Genomic DNA, 16,051 nt, shown 5'->3' on the forward strand with positions numbered 1-16,051 from the left:
ATGCAAGTCTATGGTTAGGCCATAATGACCACTTTAATGGGGGTTATTGCATTGGAGGAGGAGGAGGGGTTAAGTTGTTAAATATGGATTTTTAGATGTTAAGACTGTATTAAAATAAATTCTAAGAATGAAATATATAACCCTATGATAAATACTTCTCGGCACAACTCCTTTAAGGCCTCGTACATCTGGACCCTCAGAATCAGGGACCAATCAGGTGTCCCGAGCTGGTCACATTGGCATCAACCTTAAGATTTCAGGCGTGTCCATGAGCTCTCCGTCTCACCCCTGACAAAGGTGGAAAAAATAAAAAAGTCAAAAGCGCTAAGGTCACGGTACATGCGAGGTGGGCTTTGACCTCTCCTCGGCAGATCCCCTGGTCCCAGGATCACATGACCTGTGACACGCCTCTCAGATATTTCACCACTCGCTTATGCGTGGCGCTCAGTTGGCTTTTAACCTCTTGACGTCGGCCGTCACGCTGGCGTCATCCAGGCCCCGTTTCACGGTGGGGACAGGTTTTGAGTCGCTGGACTCAGTCTCCGGCTCCTGTTGTCGCAGTTCTCTCTTCTGCTTCCGCTCCTCCAGTTCCTCCAGATCTTCAGCGAACAGAGCCTTGAGAGGACCCATCAGCTTAGGGAGGGTTCTCAAGTCGCTCAGTCGGATCTGAAACATAGCGATCAAGGTGATTATGACGATCGATACTTAAATGACGTCATGTCTTATACTCCAGTCACCTCCAGAGCTGCACTTACAGCCTCAAGAAAGATGTGCAATCCCAATTTAAAGAATTCGTAATTTTCTAAATATGCACTAGTTACACCCAGTGCTGCATTCACAACGCTGCCGATTTCCTGTAGGTCCGGTGTCAAGGATGTGTACGGATAACGCAGCATTGTGGGAGATAAAGGGCGCGTCTAGATGTGCCTGAAAATGCAGAGGAAAATTCTGCACAAAAAACCGAATATATGGCTTGTTTTTTTTTTCCATAGAAATTTCATCCTCTGCTGCAAAGAACCTGCGTTGGAGATCCGCAACCTCTCAGCCAGGTGTGGACATACCCTTTAAAAGGGGTTGGCTCATCTCAGACCTCGATGACATATTGCAAGGATATGCCATCAATGTCAGAAGCAGGTCCAAGAGGTGGGACCGAACCCATTTCCAGAAGTGAAGGAAAGCGCATGCACAGCATGCTCTCCATTCACTTCTATGGGAGTTCTGAAAATAGCCAAGCGAGTACACTCAGCTATTTTCAAAATCTCATAAAAGTGAATGGATAGTGCACAGCGCATGCGCAGCCATCCTCCATTCACCAGCTATTTCTGGCAGTCCCTTAGCGGTGAACGGAGGGTGGGGTTGCACACGCGCAGTGCATTCTCCATTCACTTCTGAGGAACTTTCAAAAGTAGCCGGGTGTGCTCGCTTGCCTATTTTCGGAAGTCCCATAGAAATCAATGGAAGGTGGTCGAGTGTGAGCGGTGTGCTCTCCTTCACTTTGGGGGCCCCATTCTGGAGACGGGACCCGCACCTATTTGACACTGATCCTAGCAATATGCCATCAATGTCCCAACCCCGTTTTGCCGTCGACCATCCATTCAGCCACCGCAGCTCCTGAGTAAGTTGTGTGTCTGAGCAATGAATGCAGACAGCTGCCAAGTACATGCAGCTCTGGGTGTGAATGGAGTATAAGCCCCGATAAACAGGGCACAGGCCTTTCCTGCACTGAGAAAATTCAAACTGTAAACCCCGATTCTGGAAATCTCAACCAATCACACAAGGCCGTAAAGTCTCAAGACGCGACTCACCCTCATGTGATCGAAGGATATTCCGACCTTGCTGCTGAAGCTGTCGCTCATGAGGGGGAGCTTGGCGTACCGCTGACTGAAGTGATTGAGCATCATGAATTCTGCGTTCATGTCCATTCCTACGCCGATGGCTTGGGAGGTTGTGCTGTAAACAGAGGACGTGTTAGATGAGCGCTGTACAAGTAGCACCGGCCCAGCTCTGCTACACCACCACCACCACTGTACCTGTGCGCCTTCTCAATGGCGTCCTGCTCCAGGCCATCCTCCAGCGTGGCCTCGTGGATCACCAGACTGGCGTCCTTTCCTGATAAAACAAGATTTCCATGATCACTATAAAGCAATTTCCTGACACATTGCGATTGGACGGTGGGCACCAGCGCTTGCACTGCCACCTTACCCATCTTGATAAGGGCATCGCAGGGCATGGTGTCCCCAGAAAACACCAGCTTCCAGCCTGACTGATGGACAATCGCACTGCCAAAGGCGTTCTTACAGTGACGGACAAAGCAGGTCTGAAACTGGAAGGGCGAGGATAATGTTACATCATGTCTTAAACTCCAATCACACCCAGAGCTGCGTTTACAATTCGACTGGTGTGGCCAAGAGAACGGCAAATGCAGCTCTGGATGTGACTGGAGTACACAACGCTTTACAGGTAGATTTAGCAGAAGGCTGCTATACAATCAACATACTTTTTCTAACTGGTAGGTCTTTAGAAGTGACTCAATCAATCCTCGAGTCTTGGGACAATCCACCTCCGAGGTTTCGGTCAGGTTCCTTGATGGTATGAATCTGTAGAGGGAGAAGATGACTGTACAGTATACACACCTCATTCATTAAAAGGGGTCTTCAGCTTTGGGCTAACCCCCACTTCTTAGAGGGGTCCCCTGACAATAAGCTGTAATCTGAGTGTTCACCTTCCCTGCAGCGCCACCACAGGGGAAAGGAAGCATTACACAATGCCCATAAAGCAAGGACGGGTCCTCCAGTGCGAGGGTCGCTCTCCACCGAGCATCCTCAGTCTGACTGCTGCAGGTCCAGCCCCCGACAGACTGAGAGGAGAGAGTGACAGTGTAGGACCCCCATCTGACTGCGGTGCGCCCCCTACCTGATGTTGTGCAGAACCTCCTGGCAGTGGTCGTTGTACTGATTTAACCAGATCATGACTACGGTGGGTCCTATGACCAGCACGGGGCTGAACGGCTTCCCAAGAGACGCCTGCAACAAGATACATGCAAACATTATACAGGCTCAAGAGTAGCGGGGCCCAACATGTGGCCCCTGAAGCCGTGCACTTCACTATATCAGCTTTACAGATACAGGAAGTGAACGCTGTGCAATGCTCTGCAGCAAGCACAATGCAACTGGGGCCAGGACAAAGAAAAATAACTGCTGCAGCCATGTTACTACCACTCACCCACCCCCCAACATCTGCATGCATGCCTTGCTCTAGTGCAGGGGTGGGCTCCAGAGAAAGTATGCATGCTGGGAGTTGTAGTTTTACAACAAGTACAGTGCCACAGGTTGCTCACCCCTGCTCTAGTGTCTTGTGACCAGTTTAAGTGTTAGGAAATAAAATAAAAAATACAGGGTTTGCATTTTTCTCCCTTAAACAGCGCCACTCTTGTCCAAAGGTGGTGACTGGTATTGCATTGCAGTTTGCCCACTTAAAAGGGGTTATCCGGGAAATGATAACCTATCCTCAGGATTGGCCGAGGGTGGAGTTCTGCAGGCTCCAACAGCTTTCCTAGCACAGCGCCATACACTGTACAGAGGCTGTGCTCGGTATTGCATCTCAGCTCCATTCGCTCCACTAGGGCTGAGTTGCGTTACCGTACAAATGGCCTAGGAAGAGACTGCAGCACTCACCCAATGCCCGACCTATCTGATCGGTTATCGGACCCCCACTGATCTGATAGTAATGCCCGATCCTGTGGATAGGTCATCGATACTAATTACTGGATAACCCCTTTAAGAGGATGTGACTGAGATGCAATACCATACACAGTCGATGGTTAAGGGTGGCGCTGTTGCTCTCTAATCCTATTATGACCGTACACTTACCAGCGCACGCTCTCGTTCCAGCACCACGCGGAGGAGGCCCTGAGAGGAGAAATGGAGGCGGTTACTACCCGGCATTAGTCGCTACACCCCCGAGGACGAGCAGCCAGAGTGGGAGCTTACAGTGTGGTGGTCGGCGTGAATATGGGATATGAAGACAGCAGAGAGCCGGCTCAGCACGTCGTCCACCCGGTCTCCGTAGTGTCGGTGCAGCTGGCCAAAGGTTCCTTCTCCACAGTCCAAGAGCATGGCGGCAGAGGAACTGCAAGAGTTAAATAAAGATGTAGGCAGCAATGACTGACAGGAAGAGACCAACGTGGGGAGGCTCCGCATACAAACAGGACGAGACCCCCCCTCACATAGGGAAGACCGTTAAGTACCTGACATGTACCAGGGTGCCGCTGACGTTACGAGTCTTCATGGGGACGGCAGAGCCGGTTCCCAGAAACACAACCTCCGGATACTGCACATTAACCCCTGCAGAACACCAAGAACCGGATCAGAAGCTGGACGTCTATTGCAGCATGTGGGAAGATCTCAAGGTGAAACCCAAAAGGATCAAACAGGTAAAAACTCAACATGACCCAACAGGAGACACAGGAGAAGGGACCCCGAGGGGGATCTCCACCAATCAGTCACCTATAGAGGTCTGGGAGGTATCCCCCTTTACTGACCCTCCTCTGCCGGCGTGCCATCTGTCTGCAGGAGCCGCTGACATTCCTCCAGTGCCCTCCCAAAACCGGGCAGCTCCATGGCCTCCTTCACAAACTCAGAAGTCTGGTTCTGCACGACTTGATCTCTGCGACAGTAAAAAAACAGATCAGCGCACAAAGAGTGTAATAAACCCCCCTACCCATGGAGGAAAAGACCACCAGGACGGCTGGAGGAGAAACGACGGGTGACTTGGGGACACCCTAGATTAGCGTGATAGGAGCAGGCCTCTCCTTACACTCCGCAGAGGAAGGGATGCGGCTGATTGGCTGCCACTTCACAGAGTCCCGCCTCTGAGGAGCTGGATCAACATATTCTCGTCCGCTCACCTCTGCCACTCCAACTTGGGCCTCAGCTGGTATTTCAGGAGACACTTCGCCCTCACCCCGGGCACATGAGAAGCTTCATCCTGCACAGAAACAGGAAAACTAATGAGTATCGAACACATTCAACTGGAAAGAAAGCAAGCTAGCGGAGCCCAGTGCCGTCACCTTGGGGCGGATCTCCGGGAGCTGGGGGAAGATGTCTGGATGGATCAGGTGCAGCTGACTCTGGACCTTGTAGCTACTCAGGTTATGTACGGTGGAGCTGTGCTCGTTCAGGAGAAGGTGCTGGGTGCTAGGGCCAAACCTGAGGGACACAGGCAATATTATATTCCTCACAGTGCAAGTTCACCTTAAGGCGAACAGCCACCTTCAAATGCCATTTATTATAAAATGCAAATAGATCTCTGCTTCCTGTCAGTGAATGAGGACATTCACCTTTACATCTAGCGGCTGAAAATCTGCCCCGATTTAGTCCTGCCCACAAAGCTGATGGGTGTTGTATGTGATCTGAAGCTATACAGCCAGGCTTCGAAGTGGGTACAGTCCTGCTGCACTGATACACTGTAACAAACCATCAGGACAGGAGAGAGATTTGTGCTGCTGCTAGGTTTAGGTTAGAGACTCTCACACCTTCCACGGCTTCTAGGTCGGTAAAGGGTTTTCAGCCTCTGGATATAAACAAGTCCGCTCCCGTTCACAGAAAGCAGAGATTGTGAAAATTGAGTGAAAACTCAATGACATGTCTTAGCAATGCAGAGTGAGCCATAGAGGTCAATACTCAGAACTCTGCTGCCCTCTGGTGGTGCATCTGCAGTATTACAAACTCATTACGCCTATGTCCTCACCTCTCCATCCACTGCCGGTAGGTACTGTGGTTAAGAACATGTTCGGGGGTCATGTGTATTACTAAAGCCGCTGCGGTTTCGGCTTTGCCTTCCTGATACCTGAAAAAAATACCAAATAAGTTCTGCATCTCCAAAAATGGGTGGTACCCCCCCGCCCTCACCCCGGTGAACTGGCCGCCATCGCACCTCTTCCATGCCACGTTCTCAGTGACAGGAGTTATGAAATCTTCGCTCGGACATTCCACCACGATGAAGGCTGGTCCGGGGACATCAGGGCTCAGGACGTCTGCAGGGGAGACCTGGGACCGACAAAACACCCGTCAAGACACAGAGGAGGCCCCTTTCACACGGGCGGGTATTCCACGCGGATGCGATGCGTGAGTTGAACGCATTGCACCCGCACTGAATCCTGACCCATTAATTTCTATGGGGCAGTGCACAAGAGCGGTGATTTTCACGCATCACTTGTGCGTTTGCCTGAAAATCGTAGCATGCTCTATATTCTGCGTTTTTCACGTAACGCAGGCCCCGTAGAAGTGAATGGGGTTGCGTGAAAATCGCAAGCATCCGCAAGCAAGTGCAGATGCGGTGCGATTTTCACGCACGGTTGCTAGGAGACGATCGGGACCCGATCATTATTATTTTCACTTATAACATGGTTATAAGGGAAAATAAAAGCATTCTGAATACAGAATGCAAAGTAAAATAGCGCTGGAGGGGTTAAAAAAAAATATATAAAAAAGTAATTTAACTCACCTTAGTCCACTTGATCGCACAGCCCGGCATCTCCTTCTGTCTCCTTTACTGAACAGGACCTGTGGTGACATCACTCCGGTCATCACATGGTCCGTCACATGATCTTTTACCATGGTGATGGATCATGTGATGACAGGTCCTGTTCAGCAAAGGAGACAGAAGGAGATGCCGGGCTGTGCGATCAAGTGGACTAAGGTGAGTTAAATTACTTTTTTATATATTTTTTTTTAACCCCTCCAGCGCTATTTTACTTTGCATTCTGCCGGGCTGTGCGATCAAGTGGATTAAGGCGAGTTAAGGCGAGTTAAATTTTTTTTAACCCCTCCAGCGCTATTTTACTTTGCATTCTGCCGGGCTGTGCGATCAAGTGGATTAAGGCGAGTTAAATTTTTTTTAACCCCTCCAGCGCTATTTTACTTTGCATTCTGTATTCAGAATGCTATTATTTCCCCTTATAACCATGTTATAAGGGAAAATAATACAATCTACAGAACACCGATCCCAAGCCCGAACTTCTGTGAAGAAGTTCGGGTACCAAACATGAGCAAATTTTTCTCACGCGAGTGCAAAACGCATAACAATGTTTTGCACTCGCGCGGAAAAATCGCGGGTGTTCCCGTAACGCACCCGCACATTTTCCCGCAACGCCTGTGTGAAAGAGGCCTAACAGCTCTGATCCAGCCCGCCTCACTACCTCCATGCCCCACCTTCCTCGTTAACTTCCTGCCCGCCTGGTAACTGCCATGCTCCACCTTCCTCATTACCTCCTTGCCCAACTCCTTACCACCATGACCCACCTTCCTCGTTATCTCCAAGCCCCGCCTTCCTCATTACCTCCTTGCCCAACTCCTTACCACCATGCTCCACCTTCCTCATTACCTCCTTGCCCAACTCCTTACCACCATGCTCCACCTTCCTCATTACCTCCTTGCCCAACTCCTTACCAACATGACACACCTTCCTCGTTACCTCCAAGCCCCGCCTTCCTCATTACCTCCTTGCCCAACTCCTTACCACCATGCTCCACCTTCCTCATTACCTCCTTGCCCAACTCCTTACCACCATGCTCAGCCTTCCTCATTACCTCCTTGCCCAACTCCTTACCACCATGACACACCTTCCTCGTTACCTCCAAGCCCCGCCTTCCTCATTACCTCCTTGCCCAACTCCTTACCACCATGCTCCACCTTCCTCATTACCTCCTTGCCCAACTCCTTACCACCATGCTCAGCCTTCCTCATTACCTCCTTGCCCAACTCCTTACCACCATGACCCACCTTCCTCGTTACCTCCAAGCCCCGCCTTCCTCATTACCTCCTTGCCCAACTCCTTACCACCATGCTCCACCTTCCTCATTACCTCCTTGCCCAACTCCTTACCACCATGCTCCACCTTCCTCATTACCTCCTTGCCCAACTCCTTACCACCATGACCCACCTTCCTCGTTACCTCCAAGCCCCACCTTCCTCATTACCTCCTTGCCCAACTCCTTACCACCATGACCCACCTTCCTCGTTACCTCCAAGCCCCGCCTTCCTCATTACCTCCTTGCCCAACTCCTTACCACCATGACCCACCTTCCTCGTTACCTCCAAGCCCCACCTTCCTCATTACCTCCTTGCCCAACTCCTTACCACCATGACCCACCTTCCTCATTACCTCCTTGCCCAACTCCTTACCACCATGCTCCACCTTCCTCATTACCTCCTTGCCCAACTCCTTACCACCATGACCCACCTTCCTCGTTACCTCCAAGCCCCGCCTTCCTCATTACCTCCTTGCCCAACTCCTTACCACCATGACCCACCTTCCTCGTTACCTCCAAGCCCCGCCTTCCTCATTACCTCCTTGCCCAACTCCTTACCACCATGACCCACCTTCCTCGTTACCACCATGCTCCGCCTTCCTCATTACCTCCTTGCCATCATAGGTGACACTTCTTCCAGCCTTCAGTTCTGCTATGAACGGTCCGATCTCTCGTGTCCCTCTATGTGAGAGAAAATACAGGCGTTACCTCATGGGGTGGGAGATGCAAAAGAACAAGCAGGGAGTGCTGGGAGATTTCAGCTCTGCAGCCAGAGAGGGGAGATACGTACACGGGAAGCCCTATTTCTTTTGCTTTCATCACCAGGAAGTGTCCCTTTCTGTCGTGAAGCTGAAAGAGAGATGGAAACACTTAAGGCAAGCTATGGCTCCCTGTTATCAGCCGCTGTTCTTCATAGCGCTACAAATGGCAACCAAAATGGTCGCCAATGCGACTTACAATTTGCAGATAGCAACAACACTTTTCAGTCTTGTCGCCATCTGCGACTGGACCGCCGCCACAGCTTAATACTGTGTTGGGGCACGGAAGCGCATAGTTCCCTGCCCTGCTGCCATAGGCTTCAGGCCTAAGGGCTCTTTCACACGAGCGGATATATTAGGGGGACACTATACAAGCATTATTAACGGGAGCACAATATAGTCTGTTATTACAGGGGGCATCATCATTGCTGTGGACACTATAGGAATATTTGGGGTCATTTATCAAACTGGTGTAAAGTAGAACCGTCTTAGTTGCCTATAGCAGCCAATCAGATTCCAGCTTTCATTTTCCAAAGGAGCCGTCAAAAATGAAAGGTGGAATCTGATTGGTTGCTATGGGCAACTAAGACGGTTCTACTTTACACCAGTTTGATAAATGACCCCAATTATGTCTACGGGGGTCACTATTTTTCAGCAGTAGAGCACCTGGGGCAGTAGGGGGCACAGTGTGGGGACACCAGGATGGTCGTGGCGGTCTGGGTCTAACGGAGGAGAAGAGAAGCTCTACATGACGGGAGAGGTCACCGGATGTTCTGCTATATGTAGAGCCGGCTCTCTGCTGCGTCTCATCTTCTTCTCCAAGTCTTTTTTATTATAATTATATGTATTTTAAATTTGGCTCCTAAATTTTTCAGTTTTTTTGAATATTTTTTTTCTTAGTCTGGAGCAGCTGCAGATGCGATCTCACCTTGCAGACGTAGGAGATCACACAGGGAGGGGATCTGCTCAAGGGTCTCGTCCTGAAATCTGGAAGAAATTATTATGATTAATCCTATTTAGGTCATGTTCTGGGAAAGCTGGGTGACCACCAGTATGGGCATCACAGCCCCAGGATGGTGACCACTCCGCTTACGATACGCCCACTGGGCGGACTCTGGATTCGTATCTGATGTGGCAGCCATACTGGTTGTTACACAGCTTCCCCTGAAGACCCCGACCACTACCACCCAGATTTCTCATAATACCGGGGGACGTCCTTCCTTTTCTGGCGTCTGAGTGACTCTCATCAGCTTCAGGTTTGGGAGACGGGGACCTCGGGGGGCTCGCGCTGTCTGCAATTACACATTAAAAAAAATATATATATTGCAATTCTCATAATGTCCACTAGATGCCAGCAAAACACCACAGAAGGCTAAAACAGGAGCTGCTCACTTTACAGCTGCTGCAAAGACTCATCAGGACACACAAAATCAGGCAGGCAGGATGGCACGACTTACTGAAGATGGGCACTTGTGTGACGGACATGGTCTCATCGTTGTAGAGGGGATCGGTGTAAGGACGCACGTCTGCGGAACAGTACAGCGATTAATGATGTAGTACCTGAACCCTCTGCTTCCCTCGCGCCCCCATCTCTGTGGTCTTACCTACGGTCAGGCCATCCATGGCACCGCAGTATGTTTTAATCGCTTGGAGATAATTTTTCTGTGCGGGAAAAATACAACTTTTTAAAATGTACAGCAAAGCATGGCAGGCAGCAGGACCTCTGCAATGCTTTATACTGCAGGTCTGCTCTATATTAGGTCACAGCTATAATCAGCGAGTCCAGCTTAGGAGTTAATGATCATTTGATATTCCTCTGCCATCTCATCAAAGGCCTAGGTCTCTGCTCTGGCCCCTATGCTTTACACTGCAGCTCTGCTCATTAGAACACAACTGTGACCCATGTCTCCAGCCTAGCTTCACCATCCACTGACCCTGAGAAAAGCTGAAATGTACGCCCTCGCTCATCAGAGACTCAGGCTGCTGCTCTCATTTGCCCATGCTTTACACTGCAGCACTTCTTGCTTAGACCTGATTTCTATCAGTACATAGAGCGGGGCAGGAGAACTTACCAGCTGTGGGGGCCCAGAGATCACACAATTAGGGAGGCCCACGTCCCTCAGGGTCAGAAGTACACCTACGGGGAACCAGAGAGCATTCATCAGGGGCGGAGACCCCACAACTAATGAATATTCATCAAGCAATAGCCTTCTGCCCCGCCCACCATCCTTCGCTCTGTCCCCTGGGGGGGTCCATGCACCCACCTGACAGTCCCCCAACATTCGCCCAGTTCATTCTGGTGATGAACACGTTATCGAGGCGTGAGAGCTTCACCCTGAAAAGTGAGAACATAGGACAATCAGCGGCGGCGGGTCACATGACCGAAACTCCACCCCCTGGACTCGTACCCGGCCTCTTACTTGTTCTCGTGCATCAGTCTCTGCACCCCCTCCCCGCAATTGAAGAGATACCTGGAGAAAGGAGACATTATAGGGTTAAATAGAAGAAGTGGCCGGGAGTGATCCCTAAGTGACTAAGACCCCCCCAGAGCTGTGCCAAGACCAGACCCCCCCCCAGAGCTGTGCCAAGACCAGACCCCCCCCCCCTCAGAGCTGTGCCAAGACCAGACCCCCCCTCTCAGAGCTGTGCCAAGACCAGACCCCCCCCCCCTCAGAGCTGTGCCAAGACCAGACCCCCCCTCTCAGAGCTGTGCCAAGACCAGACCCCCCCCCCCTCAGAGCTGTGCCAAGACCAGACCCCCCCCCTCTCAGAGCTGTGCCAAGACCAGACCCCCCCCTCTCAGAGCTGTGCCAAGACCAGACCCCCCCCTCTCAGAGCTGTGCCAAGACCAGACCGCCCCCCCCTCAGAGCTGTGCCAAGACCAGACCGCCCCCCCCTCAGAGCTGTGCCAAGACCAGACCGCCCCCCCCCCAGAGCTGTGCCAAGACCAGACACCCCCCCTCAGAGCTGTGCCAAGACCAGACACCCCCCCCCCCAGAGCTGTGCCAAGACCAGACACCCCCCCCCCAGAGCTGTGCCAAGACCAGACACCCCCCCTCAGAGCTGTGCCAAGACCAGACCCCCCCCCCACCCAGAGCTGTGCCAAGACCAGACCCCCCCCCCACCCAGAGCTGTGCCAAGACCAGACCCCCCCCCCCCACCCAGAGCTGTGCCAAGACCAGACCCCCCCCCCCCTCAGAGCTGTGCCAAGACCAGACCCCCCCCTCAGAGCTGTGCCAAGACCAGACCCCCCCCTCTCAGAGCTGTGCCAAGACCAGACCCCCTCCCCCCCTCTCAGAGCTGTGCGCCCCCGCCCTCCTCACACTGACCCCTCCAGGCCGCCCGCTCAGTCCGGACTCTTCACCTGCGGTGGTCGGAAAAGACATAGACGGAGGCCCCGGCATCTCTGCTCCCCGCCGCCACCACCTGCACATAGACCACGGCCGGGGCATGGCGCTCCCCCGCCTCCTGCCTCGCCCTGTTCTTAATGTGCCGCAGAGGCTCCTTTGGTGCCTTATTCTTCCTGGCGCTGAAGGCCCGAGCCTCGGGCTGGGACATGACAAGGACCCGGGAAAGGCGCCTCCACAGCAGGCCTGAAAACCCCATACACACGCCGCAGCCTGCACAGGTCACCGAACCATGTGCCTCACTGACAGCCAATCAGCGTTAGCCACTCTGCTGTCACATCCCCAACCAACCAATCATCGAGCGCTCCCTGAGAGAGATTCAGCCAATCATCGCACAGTATTATGGTTGCTTGGCAGCAAGTAGCCAATAGCCGGAGAAGCAATCAGCTGTGCGCTTTACTTCCTGGTCACATGACGTCCCCGCCCATTCTGAAAAGTCAATAAAATGAACGTTTACAAAAGTAAATCTCTTACGGCAGTGTCTAAACTCCATGCGTCGTAAGGACAGGCTGACGTCACATGGTCACGTGACGGCCTAGTCACGCTGCATTTTTAGCCTCTGTGCTTGCTGTGAGTGAATGGAAACGTGTTATTTATAGACCTTCCCTTACCTAGACTTGCTGGCACAGCTGAGATTTTGTTACAGTAGCCTAGACTATCCAACAGTGAGCCAAACACAGGGAACTGCACCCGGGTGGACAGGACTGAGTCATCTTATGATTTCTGCATCTCAGTAAAAGCAAGCAGAGATTTAGAAAATGGTGTCAATTGGCTAAAAGTGGCATATATTGGGGGCGGGTTGGCGGCAGATCTAAGCGGGCACTCACATACGCCATTGAACGGGTTTGGCTAAGTTCCGACATTTTTGGTGTCAAGAATAACTCTGCAGCCATGAAGAATACCACAGAATACGAGAAAACCCTGAAGAAGCCTCAGTGTGAACAGAGACCAGCAGAATAGAAACATGACATCCCCACAATGCACTGCGGCAGACACTGAACCAGCAGCGACGTGATCCAGTCAGAAGTGAATGCAGCTTTGGATGTGACTGGAGTACAAGACGAAGTGAAGAATTAGATGAAGGTTGAAGGGGTTATCCAACCCCTATAATGACCCCCCTAATGCCCAGGCCCCTCATATAGGTTATACTTACCCTGCTCCCGGCACAGCCGCCGCTGTATCTCCCCATAGTGTGGATCAAAACATCTGGTGATGGGGGGCAGACAATAGCAGGCCGCGACGAGGATGAGCCTCTCTAGTATCGCGGTGGCCATCCGGGCATCAGGAGCGACATGGGTGCCAGGGAGCGCGGTGAGGGGGGACATTATAGGGGTTGGATAACCCCTTCAATCGCTGCCCACACGCCACAGACCGTGTCACCTCTGACCCAGTAATGGAGCGCACTGGTCTCCACTTTCCAGCAATGTTGTCATTTGATAAATTCCAGGAGTCTCGGGGAAGATTCCGGATACTTCTGGATCAGCGTTGTCTGGAACGTAATTTTGAGGTCTCTGGATGTACAGTCGTGGCCAAAAGTTTTGAGAATGACACAAATATTAGTTTTCACAAAGTTTGCTGCTAAACTGCTTTTAGATCTTTGTTTCAGTTGTTTCTGTGATGTAGTGAAATATAATTACACGCACTTCATACGTTTCAAAGGCTTTTATCGACAATTACATGACATTGATGCAAAGAGTCAGTATCTGCAGTGTTGGCCCTTCTTTTTCAGGACCTCTGCAATCCGACTGGGCATGCTCTCAATCATCTTCTGGGCCAATTCCTGACTGATAGCAACCCATTCTTTCATAATCACTTCTTGGAGTTTGTCAGAATTGGTGGGTTTTGTTTGTCCACCCGCCTCTTGAGGATTGACCACAAGTTCTCAATGGGATTAAGATCTGGGGAGTTTCCAGGCCATGGACCCAAAATGTCAACGTTTTGGTCCCCGAGCCACTCAGTTATCACTTTTGCCTTATGGCACGGTGCTCCATCGTGCTGGAAAATGCATTGTTCTTCACCAAACTGTTGTTGGATTGTTGGAAGAAGTTGCTGTTGGAGGGTGTTTTGGTGCCATTCTTTATTCATGGCTGTGTTTTTGGGCAAAATTGTGAGTGAGCCCACTCCCTTGGATGAGAAGCAACCCCACACATGAATGGTCTCAGGATGCTTTACTGTTGGCATGACACAGGACTGATGGTAGAGCTCACCTTTTCTTCTCCGGACAAGCCTTTTTCCAGATGCCCCAAACAATGGGAAAGAGGCTTCATCGGAGAATATGACTTTGCCCCAGTCCTCAGCCGTCCATTCACCAGACTTTCTGCAGAAGATCAATCTGTCCCTGATGTTTTTTTGGAGAGAAGTGGCTTCTTTGCTGCCCTTCTTGACACCAGGCCATCTTCCAAAAGTCTTCGCCTCACTGTGCGTGCAGATGCGCTCACACCTGCCTGCTGCCATTCCTGAGCAAGCTCTGCACTGGTGGCACTCCGATCCCGCAGCTGAATCCTCTTTAGGAGACGATCCTGGCGCTTGCTGGACTTTCTTGGACGCCCTGAAGCCTTCTTAACAAGAATTGAACCTCTTTCCTTGAAGTTCTTGATGATCCTATAAATTGTTGATTGAGGTGCAATCTTAGTAGCCACAATATCCTTGCCTGTGAAGCCATTTTTATGCAACGCAATGATGGCTGCACGCGTTTCTTTGCAGGTCACCATGGTTAACAATGGAAGAACAATGATTTCAAGCATCACCCTCCTTTTAACATGTCAAGTCTGCCATTTTAACCCAATCAGCCTGACATAATTATCTCCAGCCTTGTGCTCGTCAACATTCTCACCTGAGTTAACAAGACGATTACTGAAATGATCTCAGCAGGTCCTTTAATGACAGCAATGAAATGCAGTGGAAAGTTTTTTTGGGGATTAAGTTAATTTTCATGGCAAAGAAGGACTATGCAATTCATCTGATCGCTCTTCATAACATTCTGGAGTATATGCAAATTGCCATTATAAAAACTTAAGCAGCAACTTTTCCAATTTCCAATATTTATCTAATTCTCAAAACTTTTGGCCAAGACTGTAGGTACATTTTTGGCAGCCATGTCTCGATCCATCGATATGAGATTTGACCAATGGGATCCTTCCCATAGCACCAGCTACCATATCAGGCAGATCCGTCTTCAGTATTTCCGGGATCTGAACTTCATCCAGATCTGTTCCATCATCATCATGACTTATTTGGCCTCTGTTGGAAATAACCTTTGTAGTTTCAGAAACAAGATCTTCTCCCGATTCCTGTAGCACATTTTATGGGTCTTCCGTGATCGCCGTCTCCTTCACATGAATTCTTTTGTTGGACAGTTCAGCCTTCCCGTCTCCACACGGAGCAGATCGGAGACTGAGAGTGACGCCTTCTCTTCTGATTCACAAATCTTACTCATCACTTGCCTCTTGGCTTTTCTGACAACAAATATGGTCAGTTCGTGAGGGGGACGGCTTTATTTTTGCAGTTCCTTCATTGTCTCATGCCATTCAAAAAGTTGTCTTTCAATCTCTTAGTTTATGTTGGTAGAACTTTTTAAAGTCCTTTTTGACCGAGACCTTCTCCAGTGGTCTGATGTGTTTGTTTTCCAGGCAGTAAGCACAAGTACAAGAGTTGTCCTCAGAAGTAATAGTGCAGTATCCCAAACCAGGGCCCTGCAAAGTGTTAATTTGGTACATTACTAAAATGATTAATGCTTTGTATGTGTTCCCAAATGCGGTCTGTAGGTGGCACTGGTTAGTTCATTATGCCCTGACTCAGCAGAGGGAACTAGCTTTCGAGGTAGCATTGCATCAGCCACTTCAGTCTAGCTCTGCCTGCCATTCAGGGCAGATGCTAGTTCATTTTGGGCTTTGCTTGTGAGAGAATCAGATGCCTGTGATCCTGTGTGAAACTGGAGGCAAGGCGAAACATCATTCCTATGAAGGAGACAATCCCTGAGAGAAGGAGGGACAGATATCCAAAGACTGTCAAAGAACACAAGTCAGTTCATGTAAGCCAGGTATTTGCTTATTATGGCTATAGACTTTGCTGCTTGT

General features: G+C 50.6%; 1 protein-coding gene and 1 long non-coding RNA gene across 10 annotated transcripts; both read right to left on the bottom strand.

Annotated features, from left to right (window-relative positions):
* Positions 1-88: 88 nt before the first annotated feature.
* Positions 89-12,206, bottom strand: ELAC2 (elaC ribonuclease Z 2). 3 transcript variants are annotated; one of them, XM_040436045.1, is made up of 24 exons: positions 11,933-12,206; positions 10,989-11,039; positions 10,833-10,903; positions 10,641-10,705; positions 10,173-10,230; positions 10,026-10,094; positions 9,774-9,860; positions 9,497-9,555; positions 8,601-8,659; positions 8,419-8,491; positions 5,935-6,047; positions 5,749-5,847; positions 5,069-5,207; positions 4,907-4,986; positions 4,541-4,665; positions 4,247-4,343; positions 3,990-4,128; positions 3,870-3,908; positions 2,914-3,023; positions 2,498-2,597; positions 2,203-2,323; positions 2,031-2,109; positions 1,806-1,950; positions 89-666 (listed from the first exon to the last, which is right to left on the bottom strand). In XM_040436045.1, exons 1-24 carry the CDS (start codon positions 12,172-12,174, stop codon positions 445-447), a joined length of 2,442 nt encoding a protein of 813 aa, XP_040291979.1. In that variant the 5' UTR covers positions 12,175-12,206; the 3' UTR covers positions 89-444. The 3 variants fall into 3 exon arrangements, with proteins under 3 accessions (XP_040291979.1, XP_040291980.1, XP_040291981.1); XM_040436046.1 differs by having other exon boundaries at positions 11,898-12,206; XM_040436047.1 differs by lacking the exons at positions 10,641-10,705; positions 10,833-10,903; positions 10,989-11,039; positions 11,933-12,206 and adding an exon at positions 10,308-10,517 and having other exon boundaries at positions 10,173-10,249.
* LOC121004020 lies at positions 7,186-8,403 on the bottom strand. 7 transcript variants are annotated; one of them, XR_005779647.1, is made up of 4 exons: positions 8,197-8,403; positions 8,012-8,036; positions 7,462-7,896; positions 7,186-7,416 (listed from the first exon to the last, which is right to left on the bottom strand). It is a non-coding gene; the product is annotated as an uncharacterized LOC121004020 (long non-coding RNA). The 7 variants fall into 7 exon arrangements; XR_005779645.1 differs by having other exon boundaries at positions 7,462-7,851; positions 8,012-8,093; positions 8,184-8,403; XR_005779641.1 differs by having other exon boundaries at positions 7,462-7,851; positions 7,942-8,093; positions 8,184-8,403.
* Positions 12,207-16,051: the final 3,845 nt, after the last annotated feature.

This window comes from Bufo bufo, chromosome 6 (genome assembly GCF_905171765.1).
Source record: "Bufo bufo chromosome 6, aBufBuf1.1, whole genome shotgun sequence".
Taxonomy (NCBI): domain Eukaryota; kingdom Metazoa; phylum Chordata; class Amphibia; order Anura; family Bufonidae; genus Bufo; species Bufo bufo.

Coding starts and splice junctions, on each gene's coding strand:
- ELAC2 (XM_040436045.1), bottom strand. CDS start 12,174: ATGGGGTTTTCAGGCCTGCTGTGGAGGCGCCTTTCCCGGGTCCTTGTC. Junction 10,231..10,640: donor TCTCTGGGCCCCCACAGCTG/GTAAGTTCTCCT, acceptor TTTCCCGCACAG/AAAAATTATCTCCAAGCGAT. Junction 5,848..5,934: donor GAGAACGTGGCATGGAAGAG/GTGCGATGGCGG, acceptor TATTTTTTTCAG/GTATCAGGAAGGCAAAGCCG.